Consider the following 20,120-nt stretch of genomic DNA (forward strand, 5'->3'; position numbering starts at 1 on the left):
GTTTGTTTGTTTTTGTTTGTTTGTTTGTTTTGAGAAAGCCTTATACTTTACCCACATTTTACCCTTTTGCAATTCATATTTTTTAATCATTCATAATTAACTCCTTTTTGAAGGTGGTCAGAGCTTCACAGTGATCAGCTAATTAATGTCATATAAATTAGTAGCAGATAACATTTCATTTTTTAACTAAAAGAAATTAAGAGGAGAAATAAAAATTAAGAGATGCAATTAGGTTTCTATGAAATCAAGATCAGCGCACTAACACTATCCAAGGCATTTTTTTTTTTCCACATACTCCACACATACTCTATCTGGTTTCTTACCCCTTACCCTGTCCCTCAGGCTCCCTTCAGTGCCTTTCATGTTTACATTTGTTTACTGTGTTCTAGGAACTCTGGTTAAAGATGGATGTTGTTAGAAATGTTAAGATTCATACATTCCATTTCCCATTTACTAGTAATTCTTTTTTATGTTAGTTGACTGTCTTACTTGTAAAATGGGAAAAGTACCCTAAATAAATATATGTCCAAAAAAGCAATCGATGAAAACCATTCAAATATAACATATAATGATGTTTACAAAATAATCTGTTAGAAACATAAAAGCCAAGCTTTCCTAGGCCCGTAAGAGACCCTTCTAACCTCCCTGTTTCTGCCGACAGAAACAATCATTACTCTCATCTTCATCCAATTTGGAAACTCTTCATCCTGCTCTCTGTTTCTTTTTATTACATATTAACTCTTTTTTTTCTCCATCTTTGAAAACGTTCAAGAGACTTTCTTGTAGAGATGGTTCTCCTCCCTCACACTATTCTTGTCCCATTTCTTTGCAAGTATGCCTTATCCTGGTTTATCCAACCTAACTGTAATGCACCACCTATTTATAATTATTAATAACTGACAGAGAAAAATGTGGTCAGTAACCACAGACCCTTCTACACTGACCCTTTATCTTACAGTATAAAGACTTGTTTAGGTCTGAGGGAATTTTGAGAGATGATTTGGGTCACCAGGGGGTTTCAGTGTTTTTCCATTAATAGAGTAATGATACTTAGCATTTTATACTACTTCTCAACTCAGAAGTGCTTTATAAATGTTTCTTCATTAAGCCTCATACTACATTACAACATAAACATATTGAATGACTGAAAATTAATGCTAAATCAAATATATGAGCTCTAATGTTCCAAGTGTATTCCCTAATTAATACCAAAGGCTACATGCATGCATAATCATATGTAAATTAGATGCTTAGGTTTATTTTTCATTGAAAAACCTGAACACAATACACAATAGTATTTAAGTCAATGAAGATAACTGGGTTGAACATGTAGCCACTGATTTTAGGTGACTTTCAAAAAACACTTTCCAATTAAGTACAGCTTATGCAGAATATAAACTTCTTATTTTCAAAATAGGTTACCCTCTATCATTCATGAGCATTTAGAGGTTTAAGTTAAATAAAAGAGGGAGAACATGTTACACAAAATAGTTGAGAATTCAAAAGGGTGTGAATGGTAAAAAATGTGTGTGTGTGTGTGTGTGTGTGTGTGTGTGTGTGTGTGTGGTAGAAAATACCTTTCAAATGATTCAGAAATTCATAATAGAGGATTTTATATGAGAAATGTGTTTTTGTTTTATATTTCAAATGAAATTTAAAACTGTTTCTTTGATCAAAACTCTTAAAGTCCCTTTTCATTTCTATACTTTTACAGGTACATTCTGCCCTCAGTGGCAGGGAACAGACAATAATTGGCAGAATGCAAAATAAAATTGAGATTATCATTTTTAAAATGAATATATATTAAAAACCAAGATACAGAAGTAAAAAGTGATTGTAGGACTTTTCACTGAGAGAAAGGGGAGATTAAAAAAATATTTGTAAGTAACCAGGTAAAACATTAAAAATTGTTCAACCAAAGCCTATGAAGCTAGTGGAAAAACTAGTTAAATGTGCCTGGTTTTAGCCAAAACACAGCTTCTTCAGAAAAACAAATAAATTTTTAAATATGGTCTGTATATAAACATAAAGATTTAAATTTTAATGCCTCAGGAAGGGGACACAAGTGGAGGGCTTTTACTGCTTGATCTGTGTGCTGCTTACAAGGATGTGTTAGTTTTTTTTTTCTTTTAATTCCTGAAGCTGTACCTTCTGATTTGTGCACTTTTCTTTATATTACAGTTCAACAAAAAGTTCAAAATCTATCAATAATTTAAAAACTTGGTGCCATGTTTTTAAAAACACTGTGTTTACCAGTTGTTTTGTCTTTTAATTTTATTTCCTCAAAAGTGTGATTCTGAAACAGGTTCACAATTCTGAGAGAGAAAAAAAAACACTGTAAATCATAAGCTTTGCTGTAAGTTTTTTTGTTTTGTTTTGGGTTTTTTTTTTTTTTGCATTCATAAAAGATGGAAACAGGAAAGTGCTCTGACATTAGTCCTGCCATAACATCCTCCACAAACAGAGCAGTTATAAAAACACTTTGGTGAGCCTGCCTGTCTGCTTTCCATTTGATCTCTTGTGGGAACAGCACGAACCATCATTTGTGAAAGTTGTCTTCTTGCAGGATGGGTAAATGCATTTCTCTTCCTTGCCACGGGACAAATGGAAGCTGGTAATTTCTAGTGCCATAGCAGTGAATACAAAATCAAAAGAGGCTAACTCACTGCAGTGACAGCTTCAAAAGGAATTCTTTTTTGAAGACTTTTTTTCCCCCATAGTGCTGGTTTATTTAGCACTGAAGCTTGTCTGCTAAGTCAGCTTTCAGAAGCCTCCAGGAAACCTTCTGTGCTATTTATGTAGTGTGATAACAGTGCCCCTATTTCAGTTACATTTGCTAAGCAGATACACATTTGCCGTGGCAACTTAAAATGTTAGTGTCTTTTTGAATGGAGACTATTTTATATATATCACTGTATCTGTAACTGGAGAGTCCTGATATTCTGAGAAAATATTTTCAGGGATCTAGGAATTCTCTAAGAGATACTTTCTCACTTGAATTTTGTTTTGAAGAGACTCTAATAAAAAACTTTAATATATGTATTTTCTGGTTAATTTGGAAGATCATCTTTTTACTGAGTAAGTCAAGTGGCTTTTGGACCTGCATTTATAATCTAGGTGGTACCAAAAGAAAAAGAAAGGAAGAAAAAAAGAAAAAGAAAGAAAATAGAAAGAAAAGAAATGGCTTCACTTCATTAAAATCAGGGTTCCATGTAATGTGCCTATGCCCAGAGTGAACACAGGAAAGAACCCTATCTACTGTTCCCTCTGCTATTTTCTATTTGCCTCCTACACTTATGTTTATCTCTCTGCTGCTGCAGGGTTTCAAATGTACAGAAATAACTTTTTTTATATAACAACACAGTCCAACTGCATAGAAATACTTTTTTTTTTTTTTTTTTTAACAACATGGCGCAGCCAACACAACTGACAGCAGTCTGTTCCAATGCTAGGAAAACTGGCCTTGTTGGCTCTACTAAGAGATCTCAACTCTCTACTCTCCTAAGGGATTTTCCAAGTCATTTTGACTATTTGAAAATTTCCCTGACATAGAAATGAATCCCCAAGTAATCTATTCTTGGTCACCTTGGGAGCCATGACTTAATCTTAGCAAAACATCAGCTGTCCCATTAATTTATTGTTGTTAATTTAGAACAAAGAACCATAAGATAAATACCAAGCCAGCTTAATAGTCAAATAATATTACAATATCTATGTACGAATATTATTGCGAAATTATTGGAGCATAGTGCGATATCCTTCATTCATTTTTGTTTGTTTAAGATGGGGAGAAGGTAACCTTTAAATTATGTTCAGGACACTGAAAAAGTGGAAGGGTATGATACTGTTTAGAACTATTTGCCTACAAATTTTCTAGAAAAGCTTTTAATATTAAAGATGTTACTTTGTTTTTAATAAGACTTGGCAGTGGTTTCAGGCATGCTTTTTCAAGACTTCCATAAGGAAAGGATCCATTATCCAAAACTGTGGTTAGGATAGTAGATAATTGGTGTGCTTTATCTTTTACCTTTACCTTCCTAGGAGAGAGTAGTGATTAGAAATCCACTCTATGACTGTCTTTCTGAAGGAAAGACAGTCAATTAGTGGAGTGTAGTTTATAACAATGCGTTGGATCCCTCAGGATCGATGGTTAACCTATCCTTTTATTGAAGCAGGAAACAACTAGGACAAGATGAGCTCATGAAGTGTAGAGGGCTACCTCTAGAGAGAAAGATTAGAAGACACCAACAGACTTCTAAGGACCTAAGATGTAATAGGTTATTATCATGCATTATTCCACATCCTTACTATACTACTTAGCTATAAATCCAAGCAGGAACTACAAGCTATTATTACAAAAGAATGGATAACTTCATATTCCATGCATTCACCTCCCATTAAGAAAAATGAACTTCCTGCTTAAATGGATGTCCTTAGTGCTTTTGGTTACTTATCCATTCTTGCTTAAGTCCTTTATTAGCTTCAAGATATTTCATAGATAAATGCCTTGGAAGTCTCAAATAAGTAGAAGTCTTTTTTTTTTTTCTTTTCAAGTAAATAATGTTGACTAAATATTAATACTTGAGAATCAGTTTTGATGCCTTGGTGTATTACCAGTTAGCTGAATTACTTTGGCCAACACTCTTAATTTCTGTAAACTCTTTTTTTCCTGGCTTATAAAGTGCAAGAGTTAAACCTTAATATCATCAGGGACCCTTTCAACCTGAAATTCTATGAGTCTGTATATTTTATAAAATACTTTGCTGTGGTTATACATCTCTGCCTAAGCAGAAGAGAGCAATTTCTCCAAAAAGGCAGGCTGAGACTCTTGTGGAGCGGTCATCCTGTTTTCATCTTGTTCAAGATTAGATTCTGATTGAATGCTATTTTCAAGTCTTATCCAGTGTCTGTAAATACTTGTTTCTTTCATTATCAGACTACTCTTTAGAAGTCTTACCACTCAACCAACAGTACTGCATTATTAGACTCTTATTTTACATTTCGTTTTTTAAATGATTATTTTAACTTTTTCATTGTTAATGTCTTCACTTCTACAAAAGCTTCTAATACATTATAACGAAATATAATAACATGTAATGAAATATACCTCCCAATGTCATCTGATACCTATCTAGTGAATGAAGTTTTATCTCTATATCTTAAAATCCATTAGGTTAAAATTATGTCTTATGGAAAGAGAACAGCAGTCATGAATGAGCCCTTTAACAGGGATGTCTTGGGTTCAGTTCTCTGTAAATATAGAGCATCAATAGCTAAAAGTCACGTATTTTTCAATGTTCCTTAGAGAGGCAATGAACCTATAGACCAATACAATGAAGGAAAGAATAACTTTACTTTGGAATAAGAAAACTAAAGTAAGATAAATGAAACTACTTGGAAAGAAGAGCTGTCAGAATTTTTGCCTGATGACAGTTGTACAGGATAAGTGAATAAATATAGATTAAAACAACAATTTCAATATCAATATAAAAATGGCTCACTCCCTTTTCTACAAACATAAGATCCTGTTGAACTGACTTCTTCTAACCCAGAACTTGGAAAGAAGTAGATGGTCAGTTCAAGGGGAGCTTTATTAATAAAAGTCATGGAAGGACCTTTAAACAATGCATTATCAACTCTTTCACAATCACGTGGTCTCTAATTCAATAATTTCAATTCAGCCAGACCATGGTGTTTATTTCTTATTGAATGTCTTTATATCACTGATCACTCTATTCTGTATATACTAGTTCAGACCCTTCTTAATAAACATTTCTATTTCCATGTAGAGGATTTCTATTTTGTATAATACCTTTAACATACCATTTCATCATAATTCCTTTTTAAACCATCTCTTTACTCATTTAATATTCCCATGTTTCTTTCCCCCTTCCATTCCCATGTTACTAGTTTGAGGAATTTGATGTGCTTCAGTTTCTTCAATTAAAGAAAATCTAAACATATAACTGAAATATATTTATTAAAAGTAAAATATTCATGTGCTGAAATTTTTTGGAATCTACCAATAAAAAGAATAATCATAATAATAACAAACTTATTGAATTTTTACTATGCTCCAAATAGAGTGCTACATTCTTTACATAAATTATTTTATTTATAAACTGGAGCTTCTTAGTAGTATCAATATTGGTCACAAGCACAAATCTACCAAATATTAAGTAGATAATCTTCAGGATCCTACTCATTTTAGCAAAAGAACTCAATAGGCACCTAGTTGAAAAGTGATAACAATCTTATAAAGCACAATGGTCAAGTAAATGTGTGTGTGATTAAAATACACAAATTAATTCTAAACTTCACCCAACAAATGTTACATATTGTACATAGGAAATGTACAATATTTATAATGAAACATGAATCAGAGGACTCATCCACTTTCTAGTCTACTTTTCATTCAAACAAATTCAGTCTTATAATTTCAGGCTATTTTAATCATTTGACTCATTACTGTTCCCATCTTTTTTTAAGCTGTGGTATTCCATTTCTGTGGTCTTCTGCCTTGCGTTAACTTTTTCATTTATTTCCTCTCCTCTACTCTCTCCTGTTTACTTTTATTCTAATTGATGAATCAGTCTTTCCTACCAACTTTTTTAGCTAGCCTATGATTTTGATATTGAGTTCATTTTCTGTACATTTCTAAACTATCTCAGTTCTAATTTCATTTTTTCATCTTATGTGATAAAATATTAGCAGAAGCACTGATGTATTTCTTTATGATAATAAACCTTTTAAGTATCTTTCATTTTTATGATGATGCATGTCAGGGACAGATTTCATATATAGCCTCGTGAATGGAAATGAATTAATTCTTATGAGGCTTCATATCTTGTGGCAAAAGCACTGCATTACAATAGAAGGGCAGACAAAGTCAGAGCACACTGCAAATCATTGGTAAATTATGCGAAACTAACTGAAGTTTTTGAGTTCGCCAGAAGTAAGATCAGTGTAGGGGTTATGGAAATAATAATGCATCACTGCGGCAAGGATCACTTTGGAGTTAGAAGGTCATAATCTTCACACCAAACACTAGGCTGAAATATGTTTCTCTCCAAAGCTGCCACTTGGCTATAAGAATAGCTATGTACCTAGGAGCCTTCCAGACCCCCAGGGCACCTTGTTTGAAGGAGTTCAAGTTGCTCTCACTGGAACTTCTCACTGTGTCTACACATAAGCAGATGGGCTCTTCAGGTCAAACTGTAGAAAGTTGTACTGGAAAAGATCACAGTCATTTATAATACTAAAATTTGATTTTAAAATAATGACTATATGAATAACAATGGACTCTACTAATGTCTAAAATGTACGTAAATACGCATTTTAAGTATTTTTTTTTACTTGGAGATAGTTTCTAGAATTTTGTTCAGCTAAAATATCATTTGTTAAAATGTGTATTTGTCCATTACTAAATAACAGTTTCTTAAAGTCACAGTTAGAATTGTAATTCTATCACTTCATGGTTAAACAATGATGATAATCTAAAGTGTTATCTATAATTTAAACCATAATATCTACATGTTCATACACACAGGCACCTAAACACACAGCATAGTTTTTAGAATTTCTTCTGATTCACTGAATCAAATCAACCAGATAAATTTGATGCGAACAAATTTCTACAGCCACGAGTTAGAAACTCTAGTGTGATATTTTTAAGTGTATCTATTCCCTAATTTTCCTTCTGTGTATTTTCATTTCTGGAGCTTTTTATAAAACAGGCAAGATTTTCATTTTGGATCTTTATATTCACTCTCCCTTTACCTGATGCCAGAGAACTCAAAAGGGTGAGAGTCCAAAGAGGAACCAATGACCAGATTCTTGTCTTATGCCCCAAGAAAGAATTCAAGGACATGATGGACAGCAACCAGGAAAGCACAAGTTTTATTAAAGTGAAAGTACACACTTAAGGGAAAAGTGTGAGCAACTCAGAGATAGAGTCTGCCCTGAGCTAGCTGTCTGTATTATAGGCTTTTGTTTTCTTGGGAGTGGGCGTGTCCCAAGGCTATCCATTCTGCCTCCCAGTCTTGGCTTATTTCTCATGCCACCTGGAGGGAAGGAGGCAGCCCAAGGCCATCTATCCTATCTTGTCTCCAAGCCTGGGCTTGTTTCTCATGCTGGAGTCTCACACTTGAAATCAAAACAGGGAGAGGGCTGAGTAAGGATCTAAGGAAAAATTCCAGAACTGTATCCTGGAAGGGAAAGGAGAGGTGGGGGGACTTCCCTAGGCTAACTATCCTGCCTCAGACCCATATAAGATTTACACACTATAAGACAAAATTTGGTCTCTCAAATTCAGCTTTCCCTAAAGTCTTTATGTTATATAATATGTAAGTCAGAATTCAGTATATTTTTCTCTAGAATGCATTGATCATTTTATATTACAACTTGCGGTTTTAGTTGTTTTGTTATTGTGTGACATCTTTGACTTCCTTATAAGATATGGCATGTTGCTGATAAATATATGAGATTAAAAGAAAACCTGGTACTATGTCTTGGCAATGGAGTGAGTGGTGAGACTGTGGCTCACTTTTAAAACTCTAGAGGGAAGCAAATAGACAACAGTTATGTACTAGTGGCTATTATTTAATTTGGAGAAAACTTCAATAAGTGTGGTTATAAAATGTCTTCAAATTAAAATTTGTTTTTGGCTTATTTTTGTACTTTTTTGAGTAAAAAGCTCTCAATTTAGACAATTCTAATAAAGAACATTATTTAACAGAAAGATGCACTGTTACTGCCAGTAGCTGGTATGTTACTATTAGTAACATTCCTGCTTCTTTTAACTTGGTGACACATTTCAGCTTTAATGATAAACTTCTTTAATAGTTCCTGAAATGTGTCAATTTATTTATTAATTTTCTCATTTTATTTTTTTAAGTCATGGTAAAGAATATCAACCAAGGTGAATATCAAAATGTGATTAATTTGATTCTTTCAGTGCAAAGATATAATGTAAAACCGAGACAATTTTCATTGCACATTGACCCTTTTGCTTGGATGGACATGGTATGAGGGAAAAAATACTCTCTCCTGATATAGTTACTTAAAATAAAAAATTATAAAACCCGACATACAGTAATTAATAAGTAATCAGTAAGTGCCAGGTAGTGTGCTAGGTGAGCACATTGCAGAATCCCGTTGCTCCAATTCTTAAAATCTTCCAATGGCTTCTTTACAGACAGAGAGTAAAAGCCAGATTCTTAACACACTCTTCATGGCATGGACAATCTCCAGCTTCATGGCCACTTCATCCTTCCTGGACCACAGTAGATAAAACAGCTACCTATTATCACTTATCCCATTGAGTTCACTGTGTGACATTAACTTGATTATATATTTGGTGTTTTGTTTTTCTCTGTCTCTCCTACCTAGTTTCCCTGTCTCTTCATTCCCATTAGAGCATAAGCACCATGAAAGCAGGATATTTGAATGTATATATTTTTACTGTATCCACAGCATATAGAACAGTGCCTGATTATCACAATTGTTCAATAAATATTAATCGAATGGATGGAAGATTATCCTTTTCTCAGAATAACCTTTTTAGATAGGTATGATGTTTTTTATACATATGGGAAATATTTCCTAAAATCAATTAAGCTAATTAGGTGAGTCTCTGGAGTTTAGAATTCATTTGGTATGAATGAATGTTATACTTTCCACCATTCTTTTTTTGATCAATAGAGATATTTACATAATTCTGGTGAAGTCATTTTGAAAGTACTACAGACTAGGCGTATTTACTGAATCTCATGCAGTACATTTAGAAAACTTTGTTCTCAAAAATAAAATTTTTAAAAATTAATTTTAAAATAATATTCAACTATCTGTATTTAAAAGCATAGACAAAAATTAAGATAAAACTGTGGTTATTATTAGTACTTTCTCCCATCTCTTTAAAACTCATTTGAAATTTAAAAAAAAGAACTCACTGAAATTATTATGAAAATAACACCTCATTGAAATTGATTTAGGGGATTAGATAGAGATCCCTTTGTAAAATGACAAAAGCAAACAAAAAAACTCAGCTGATTAAATATAAAATTTTTATCATTGAATTTATTTCTGTAAACCTTTGTTTAGATAAAGCTCAATACTGTATTATACAGGGAAATTTCCTTTGTTTTATTAGCAAAGTATTAAATATGATTGGTTATACTTTCTAAACTTCATAGTAAATAAAAATGCATATTTTGTTAGATAAGATACCTGTTATATATTTCTATATGAAGTTACCTTTGCTTTTCTCATGAGAATTAGAGCTAAAAAAAAATTTCCTTAAAAAAATAATTCCATTCGCTATTATTTATTAGCGCACTTTGCTTCTTAATTTTTGTGTAAATCTCTCAATCTTACACATACACATGCAATATTTATTTCTATTAAAACTAGCTCTCAAATTTGAGATTCAAAGTTTTATAATTAGAATAAAATGCAAAGTAGAAAGAATTTAAAATATACAGAAATAGAAGAAATGAGTAAGTATGAGTCTTTATGGTGAGAAATCAGCAAGTTCAACAGAGATGAGAATTTGGAGGAATAATTTGAATTTTTACCTTCTACTTGGGGAAGGCAAAAAAGGAAGAAGAGAGAGCATTTGTAAGAGGTCTCTGAAGTGTCTTTGGCAGATAGAAATACTCAGAGGCTTGCCACTGAAGTTAGGATGGGAACAGAATGAGCATCAGGTTTCTATTCAGAAAGTAGGAGTGAGCGAAACTTAGAAAATAAACAAGGTTATGTCTATACATAAATCTGAGACATTACAGACTCTAAAAATGGCCATACCTTGAAATCCCAAATAATGAACTCCTTCAGTTTTCGAAAAGTAGAAAAGCTAGCTGTTTGGATCTCATGGAATCATTTTGTTTGTCAACTTTTCTGGATGTTTCAACAATATAGAAAATGCATAGAGAGTAGCAACAATTTCTTCTGTGAGATTTTGACTAGTGTCTAATATGCCTACAGGAAAGCAGATAACTGGTCAGTATGATAAATCAAGAAAAAAACTGCATGAAATGATAGTTTTGTTGTTGAAGTTGTGATACATTGGAGATTAAATGAATTTATAAGTATAAAAGTACTCCGTAAATTATAAAGAACCATACAAATGAAATACAGAGGGTTTTTTTAGTGCTGAGTTATAATCATTTAAAATTTATTATTTTGAAATCCATTTTTCATGTTTTCACATATAAGATGTGTATTGTGTATATGTGCGTGTGTTTTTCAGATAATCACAAGGATTGTTCTGGTGTGTCTTTACACCTCACACACCTGCCGTAAGTACTTCCGGTTTTCCTGAATGGCAACCTTAAGATTTTTGAGAACTTAAAAGTGTGAAATATATTAGTCATCTATTGTTGTATAACAAATTAATGTAAACTTAGTAGTTTAAAACAACAAATACTGATTGTCTCCTTTGGATTAGGAATCGGCACAACTTAGATGGGTGCTGTGGCTGGTGTTCTCAATTTTGGCCAAAGTTTCAGTCATCTGGGGGCTCGACCGGGGAAGAGCCACTTCCAAGATCACTCACATGGCCACTGACAGGATTCAGTTCCTCTCTGGCTGTTGGCTAAACGACTCCTTCATTTCCTTGCTATGTGGGCTCTAAACAGGGCAGCTCACAACATGGCACCTGGCTTCCGTTGCAGCTGGCAGGGGAGGATGCAAGAAAGGGGGTGGGGTGTAAGATGGAAGCCAAAGTCTTTTTTGTAGTCTAATCTCAGGAGTTACTAAATAATATATGTCCGATAGGTGAAGAAAATCATTGCCACAAATTTTCATACTCCTATGGAAAAAAAAAAAATGAAACCATTTTGCTATATTCTGTTTGTTAGAAATAACAAATTCCCAGATGCAGTTATTAGGTCCAACCTATACTCAAGGGAAGAGAATTAGACAAGGTCATGAATGTCAGAGCTAGGAATTACTGGGAGCTATATTAGTCAGGGTTCTCCAGAGAAAATGGACTGGTAGAATGTTTACACATATACATATGTATGAGAGAGAGAGGGGGTGGGTGCTGAGATTTACTCTAAGGAATTGGCTCACAGGATTGTGGGGGCTGGCAAGTCTGAAATCTGAAAGACAGGCTGGCAGGCTGGAAATACTGGCAGGAGTCTGCAGTGCAGTCTTGGGTCCAAAGGCAGTCTGGAGGCGGAATTCCTTCCTCTTCAGGGCACTTAAGTCTTTTCTCTTAAGAGACCCACCCACATTATGGACAGTAATCTACTTTACTCAAAGTCTATGATTTAAGTATTAATTATATCTAAAAAATACCTTCACGGAAACATTTAAACTATTATTTGACCAAACAAGTGGCACTATAGCCTAGCCAAGCTGACACATACAATTAACCATCACAGGAGCCATTTAGATACTGCTTTCTACATTCACCATTCCATAAAAATGTGTATTTAGCTATTTGCCCCCCAAAATAAATTATTTTTAAGAAAAAAATATATTCTACCTTTTTTCCATATTATTTTGTTATAATTTTCACATGAATCATATTTGATAGACCAATGTATTGGAGAATATCTTATTTTTCCAAAGCAATAGTTTTGATTTTTCAAAAAATTGAGATAAATATTACTGTTTTCTGCAGACAGCCTTTAATTGCTGGCATGTACCTTATGATGTCTGTTGATACTGTTATACCAGCAGGAGAGAAAGGTAAGTAGTGATCTTTTAGTATTTCCTATTACCTCATTACCTAATCTACAAATGGATTTGCAGTACTTTTTTTATAAACTTTTGAAATGACCAATATTTTTGAGTCCCTGAAAAATAAACCAGTTCTTTATTATCCTTGCATTTAAAATAGATTTTTATATTATTTCAAGCCTGTAGTTTATTATTTTCCATTTCTTCATTGACATGCTAAGAATTGAGGCCCATGGATAAGTAGTGGTTTATATAAATTAAAGAATAAATCTTTGAACATTTTACAAATTAATCATCTATTCTTTAGATGCCAAAGACAAACTTCATAACACTGTGTCATAAACTACTAGTAGCAGAGAATATCAGGTTCAAAATCAAGAAGCTAGCAAATCCAACATGGACTCAGTCTTTGAACTTAGGTATACTGGGTTTATTTCCCCATTTATAAAATATGGTAATAATAGCTGATTCTCCTAAAGTTACAAAAAGCTATTGGAATAAATATAATATTATTTATCATTGTCTAATGAAAGTGCCATATTAAATATTTTTCATTCTTTTTTATTGGGAATTTTTTAAAGTTAATGATAAGTATGGTCTCATTGTAACTGTTCATTCACTTATTATAAAAGACTTTTATTGAATACCGACTATATATTAGAACTATAAGGTAGGAAAAGTATATAAAATGATCCCTTCTCAACAGAAACTGAATCTAGTTTATGTTAGGTGTTTGCTCTCATTTTTTCAAAAATGTTTCTGTTTTAAAAATAAAAACAACTTTAAAGCTTTTTTCAACTGTATAAATTTCATGACAAATTAAGCCAGCGTTTTCACTGAGAGGGTATTTTGATTGGGCCCTAGTCATTTTGTTTATGAATGAAATAAAATGTGAGGGCAAGGGGACCTTAACTTGTATTAGTAAAGTGGCTGGCATAGTGCTTACCATCTGCCGAGTATGTGAGTGCGTGTTTACTTCATAAGAAACCCCCATGCCTAGGAGATTGTGAATACCTTATACATACTTTTAGATAAGGATAATGTTATGTTTTAGTTGAACAGTGACTTTTTTCTGTGTTTTCATTTCTAACAGTGGTGAATTCTGACATTTCATGTCATTATAAAAAGTATCCAATGCATGTCTTTGCCTATAGAGTTCACACTCATCATTTAGGTAAGAACTTTAAACTACATGTTAAATTGTAAATATTTACCATTGTTCTTGCTAATGCTAAAAATGTAAAATGTAATTTATGTTTGACATTAAATCTGTTTCAGTGAAAGAGATTTTGCTCAATACTTTGAAATTCTGTTATGTTTTTTCATCGTATAATTTTCATTAAAATACCTAGCATTTAGGGTTTTGAAAAGATTCAGATTTTATTTTGAAATAGAAAAGTAAATAGTGCATTTTATTTTTCTAATACCTTATTATATGATTATAATTTGTGTTCATTACAGGTAAGGTAGTAAGTGGATACAGAGTGAGAAATGGGCAGTGGACACTGATTGGACGCCAGAGCCCCCAGCTGCCACAGGTGTATAGAATCTTAATTTTGAGAGAAAAAAATATTAATCATCAGATAGTAATTTAAAAAACCGTCATGTAACCCTTGTGAATTTCTCTAGAATCTAAACATTTCTAAATCTATATTTACTGTATTATCTAAGCTGTGTATAACCTTCTTTTTTACAACTTCCAACTTGGTGGTTTCCTTGTCAGTTATCTTAATATTACTAAATATGGTGGTGGTGGTGTGTGTCTTCCTCCCTTCAACCCTGGGTGGTCCAGGCCTCACGTTATCAAAGTATGTGATTCTGGGTTTTATTGGTAATTTTAATTAATCTTGGTGTTCGTCTTCTTGGCAGGCTTTCTACCCTGTAGAACACCCAGTAGATGTTAGTTTTGGTGACATATTGGCAGCAAGATGTGTATTCACTGGTGAAGGAAGGACAGAAGCCACACGCATTGGGTAAGATTCCATAAATTTCACTATTTAAAAAGATTTTTGAGGAAGGAGGCGTAATTAATTATAGGTAATAGTTATCATCACGATTAAATTGCACATTTTTTTCCTGTCACGAACAACTATAACAAACTATAGCATTTATCATTTTAAAACTGATTGATTTGGATAAATTATAAAACGTGCTTATTTTTTCATGCTTCTTTCCTGCTTATTTGAGACCTCAATATCATCCTTCTACATTTATGAAAAAAGTATATATTACTTCCTCACATTCATCTTAATAATGAAAAATATAATGATTATGAAGATTTTTTTTCCTCATGTCCTTTACCCTGTGTTCAAACTTAGACAACTGTATGGGCTCCACATTTGGGAGTACACAGTAATTACGCAGAACTATGATTTTTTTCTACCTATTTAGTCAGTGTTTTCTAGTTGTTAAGTCTACTAAGTGAGAATAATATGCAGCACTTTGCAATATAGAATGTTAGACTTTTAAATAATTTTCAGAATACCTAGCCTCTTTGGAATATTTAATAACACTAAGTAAAATTTTCAAAGCACTGTGAACTCTTTCAAAAAAGGTTTGCCTAAATTAAAAATGAAATAGAAAGCCCCTTATCATTTTTTTGTTGCTATTAGGAAAGAACCAACGAGCCTCTTTTTCATGTTAAACTAGGTTATAAATATTTACTGATGCCACCTGGAAGCTGGAATTTTAAACAATTTATCTTTCGATCAAAGAGAAGTTAAAGAAAGTAGGCATCTGAAAAGATGCATTAAATGCACTGAAGATGATTCTTAGTGATGACAACACTAAGTGTTAGTTGTCAGGGGGAAACGAAAAGGTCCTGATGCAGGTAAAAGAAAAAAGAAAAGGCATATGAGATGCTGAAATAGGATTTTTTTATGTTACTCTAAAAGGGTTTGTATATTAATGAGCATCAATTTTTAAGGCTAAAGATAGAACAGATTTTAAAAGTTACTAATCTTTATTAAACAAGAAGCTTCTAACACCTTTGCTTTGGGATAAGTTTGATAAATTTAGGAAAGAGACTTGGGGACAGCAATTTGTAGGAAAGAGTCTGACAGTTCACTTCTTAACATTCTTTAAATACATGAAATAATGTGATTCAGAGGGTACTGATCAGCTGTTCTCCGATATATGTTAGTGTAGAGCCCCAGGAACTGTACTTAAATGACATCGATTATTTTATTAACTTTTGTAATAGGTAAACAAAATAGTAAAAAAAAAAATACCTTTCAACACATTCTGTGTGTCAGTTTACAATTTTATGTGTGGAATAAGTAGAATTTTTGCTTAGAAGGCCCTTTATAATTTGGGCGGGGGGGCTTGAAACTTTGGTCAGATTCTATCATTTCAGTATCCTCTGTGAGGCAATACCAACCATAGAGATTAATGACTTGTGCTAGTAGCAGTAACAGAAAGAGAAGCCTCTTTCAGTTTTATGAGTTCAGAATAATTCTAAGTCATTTTTAAAATGCATTTTGCTTTAAAATAATACCCTAAAATGACCATACTAACCAATTTTTTGTAAATCTTATATGGGCTAAAGGAAATGTTATTTTATAGTACAAATGGAACAGAAATTAGAGGAGATTAAGTTATTGGGTAAGTACATAACCTGAATATTTAATTTATATTACAGAAGCAATTTTCTTCCAGTGGAATGATAAACTAATAAGACAAGTCTGAATAAATTTAAATATAAGTAAAAGTTCTCATAACAATGTCTAACATTTCTATAGCACTTAATATGCTTTTTAATTTTACAAAGCGGCAGTGCATCTTTGCTTTGTAAAGTAATGGATACCACTTCCATATGGTACTATAGAATCACAGTTAAGAATGTAACCATTAAAAAAAAAAACTAGTATTTTATGATGTCTATTAAATTAAATGATACTATGTGAATCTTCTCCCTCTTCTCCCTTCCCACCTATTCTTCAACGCATGTACACAAATGCACGTTCCTACTGGGCATGGGTTAGAGCCCTGCGCATGAAGCTGACTTAGATATAAATCCCACGAATCCAAAGGTGCTACGGGGGCAGCATAGAGAACTGGGAGAACTGTCAGTTTTAAGTTTTTGACTTTCTTATGCTGCAGCCACCTGGAAATTAGGTTTTACAGGAAAATGGTACCATCGGTGGCCTACTAGGAAGATTTTCAGAGTGATTCTTCTATCCAATCCAAGCTAATCTCTGTGTTAAACTGGAAAGTTTAGGACTGAAGAAAACTTCACTTGGATAGAACTAATAAAGTAGTTAACTAATAAAAAGCACTTTAAAAATTAGGGACTGATTTGCCCATGCCAGAGATTCATCTTAAAATACAGCCATTATAAAATAGATGTATTTAAGACAAAACATATTAATAAATGTACTTAATGGTAACATTTTTTATCCAGACATATTATATTTCTTTAATACTTTTTCTTTAATATATTAATTTATAGGAAATTAATAGTAAATATGAATAATATATCTTAGATAAAATTATACCAATGTTTATACTGACAACATAGTATTGATTAATCTATGAAGAAGCAATATTTTGTTCCTGACTGCATTACATATTTTACATTCAACATGACACTTATCTAAATTTATTTTAAATGTTTAGTCAACTTTAAACAAACAAAACAGAATTTAAGTCAGCTGATTAAGCTAATTAAGTATGCTATATATGCTAAAATTTTAAATTAATTATCGAGAGTTGGTAGATAATATTTACCTATTTGGTCAATTTTGTCAGTCATATTGTTCATTTGGAACGAGGTATTTCGTGTACATATAAGAATGTCTAATGAATATTCATAGATTCTAAGCACAGCACTTTACTCAACATTTAAAAATGTATTATATGCAAAGATTAAGTTATGTGATCAATAACTGCTTAATTATAAGTTCAAAAGCACCATGAACTCTCCTGAGACAATTAAAAATTTTATAAAATAACTTCTTTAAAGTTTTCATATTTCTTTCCAGAATTAGTTATAACCATCATTGGTTATTTTCAGGCCTCATATCTATTGAGGCTTGAAAATAAGGGACAGAGGCTGGGGTGAGGGAATCTTCAAAGTTGGAGTACCACTGTCTGAAACATAGTCACGATGTACAATATTTGGGTTTTTTTAAATGATACATTTCAGAATACTTGGTACATTCTTGTTTCTATTATATATCTTTATAATATGAAATAGTTCATTTTAATAAAAACCCTCATAGAACATGGATGGATGGATGGATGGATCCATTAGATAGATGATAGATGATAGATAGATAGATAGATAGATAGATAGATAGATAGATAGATAAAATACTGAAAGTTTGTCTGGCTAAAGTCAAGTTTTTTGTTTTGTTTTGTTTTGTTTTGTTTTGTTTTGTTTTGTTTTGTTTTGTTTTGTTTGAGTGAAAGATGAATGTGAAAATAGGCAAGCTGTGTTTTGAGATTAAGGAAGATTTGAGTCCTAACGTGTTTAGGATATGATAGTTCTCTGTCTAGGAGCTCAGAGTTACCTTGACTACAAGTTTAATTACAGATGGAAAGGAATAAAATGACTTTTTTTCTTCAACTCTCTAATGAAATTTTCTTCGTGATAGCAAAGATTCTCAAATTATTTGATCAGCTCAATTTTGTATCATAGAACCAGTACCTTAAATGAACTACTTTGGTGAGTTGATTAGGCTGTCCCAATAAATCACATGTTTAGAGTAAACATAGTCCTGATGTTCCCAAACAGACAAAATATATACGTATCTGTTCATAGATTAGTTGCAAGTTTCATTTTATTATATAAATTTATTAATTTTTTCCTTTCATTAATTTAAGAAGCTTATATTATTTTGCTTTCCCTCTTTGCTAAATGATTCAAGGTTTCCTAAACTAGAGCCATAATTCCTTTAAATTTAAATTCCTTTTCCCTCATTTCTCTCTCTTTTGATCTGTACTTTTTTCCTCATTTTGAACAAGAGGAGGGAGGATAATACGATGGGAGGCTACTACTTTGGCACTGGCCATTCCTTTTATAGCATGTAATTTTCTGACCAACTCCAAGACTTAAAACGTAATTCTTAGGAATGGCGTTTTGACACCTAAATATATGTGTATTGAACAAGTGTTTGTTTGGGATTACACTTCAACATTTGCTTATATATATTTCATGGGAGAGACAATCACACTGACAGACATCAGATTCAGAGAATGAGAAGGCAGATGATTTTTACGCATAAACAGAGCTTTTCATGGCAGGGGCTCATTCCTATGTTCTCTCAGGGGCTCTACATTTTCAGAGCTGAGAGAAACCATATCCCTATTTGGAAAAGGTTTTTATTTTGTTCCTTCTCTTCTGATGTCATTACTGTTGCTATGGAGAGAAAGTGAGTGCTGCATGACAATGCTGGAAAAATCAACACTGACGTATTTCTGTACAGCGAATAGTCCACTTCATGGCTTGGTTTTTGTTTTTTTGGGTTTTTTTTGTTGTTGTTGTTTTGTTTTTGGTATAGGCTTGCTAAAAATTGTCAGAATTATACCAAAAAGGAAATGTTCCTTTGTGCAAATTACCTTGATATATGTAAGTTTTGTGAAGGTGTACCTAAATAATTCCTTTCTAATAATAGCGAAGAGAATGAAATAGTAACCCATAGTAACCCATGTGAATTGAGGAACAAAAAAAATGTTATCAACTATTGTGCATTATTTGTTATTGGGAACTTTTTTCTTGGAAATGTCCATTCCACTGTTGTAAAATCTATTTTTATCATTGAGTCATTCTGTTGTACAGCACAATCTCCTTCAGGTCTGAGCTTTTAATGGAGATTAGGGCTGATTTCCTTTTACATCATTCCTGAGGCACTCTTTTCTTCTCTGCTGCAGAAGCCAAGGTGCCAAGTCAGAAAACAGGGATACATTTATGATGTCTCATTATCGACACATGATTATTGATTCATCTGACCATGAGAAAAGAGGCAGTAACTAAAACAAGATCTCAGACTCTGAGGGTTAAATGGAAAAAGCTATTTTTAAAGACTCGTAAATAATATATGATATTTCCATTGATGTGTACTGAATTTTACTATTACTAAGTGAATAATTAAGATTTTCCATGAGAAGAGTACTTTGCCCAGTCTATGAGTTTTAGCAAATGGAAGAAGGACTAAGAAATAAAAAGGATTTAGAAGAAAAAGGACAGTATCTCATGGCTACTTCAATGCCATTTGTATCTGCAGTATTTGGTAATGTCCATGAAGTAACTGCAAATAGATACTTCATTAAGTGAAAATACACCTTTGACAATGTGCTTTTGATGTTGAAAGCTGGGGGTGGATTTTAATGAAAGCTGTAAAATAAATGCACAGTATTTCCACCTTTGAATCCATTGCTGGCAGATTTACTGGTTGTATTTTTCTTTCATTAAAAATGTGTTTTATGTGAGT

The 20,120-nt window shown here is 32.6% G+C and overlaps 1 protein-coding gene across 24 annotated transcripts in view; it reads left to right on the plus strand.

The window, feature by feature from the left end:
- PAM (peptidylglycine alpha-amidating monooxygenase) overlaps positions 1 to 20,120 on the plus strand; it is a 230,909-nt gene that overhangs the window by 156,143 nt on the left and 54,646 nt on the right. For all 24 annotated transcript variants that reach the window (XR_002777318.1, XM_011378482.1, XM_011378499.1 and 21 more), the window contains 5 exons: positions 11,249 to 11,297; positions 12,629 to 12,696; positions 13,781 to 13,861; positions 14,149 to 14,225; positions 14,557 to 14,660. Coding sequence is in view for 23 of the 24 variants with exons in the window: in XM_011378482.1 (XP_011376784.1) it covers positions 11,249 to 11,297; positions 12,629 to 12,696; positions 13,781 to 13,861; positions 14,149 to 14,225; positions 14,557 to 14,660 (379 nt within the window). In the remaining variant the exon portion in view is untranslated. The remainder of the gene's footprint in view (positions 1 to 11,248; positions 11,298 to 12,628; positions 12,697 to 13,780; positions 13,862 to 14,148; positions 14,226 to 14,556; positions 14,661 to 20,120) is intronic.

This window comes from Pteropus vampyrus, unplaced genomic scaffold (assembly GCF_000151845.1).
Source record: "Pteropus vampyrus isolate Shadow unplaced genomic scaffold, Pvam_2.0 Scaffold11, whole genome shotgun sequence".
Classification (NCBI taxonomy): Eukaryota; Metazoa; Chordata; class Mammalia; order Chiroptera; family Pteropodidae; genus Pteropus; species Pteropus vampyrus.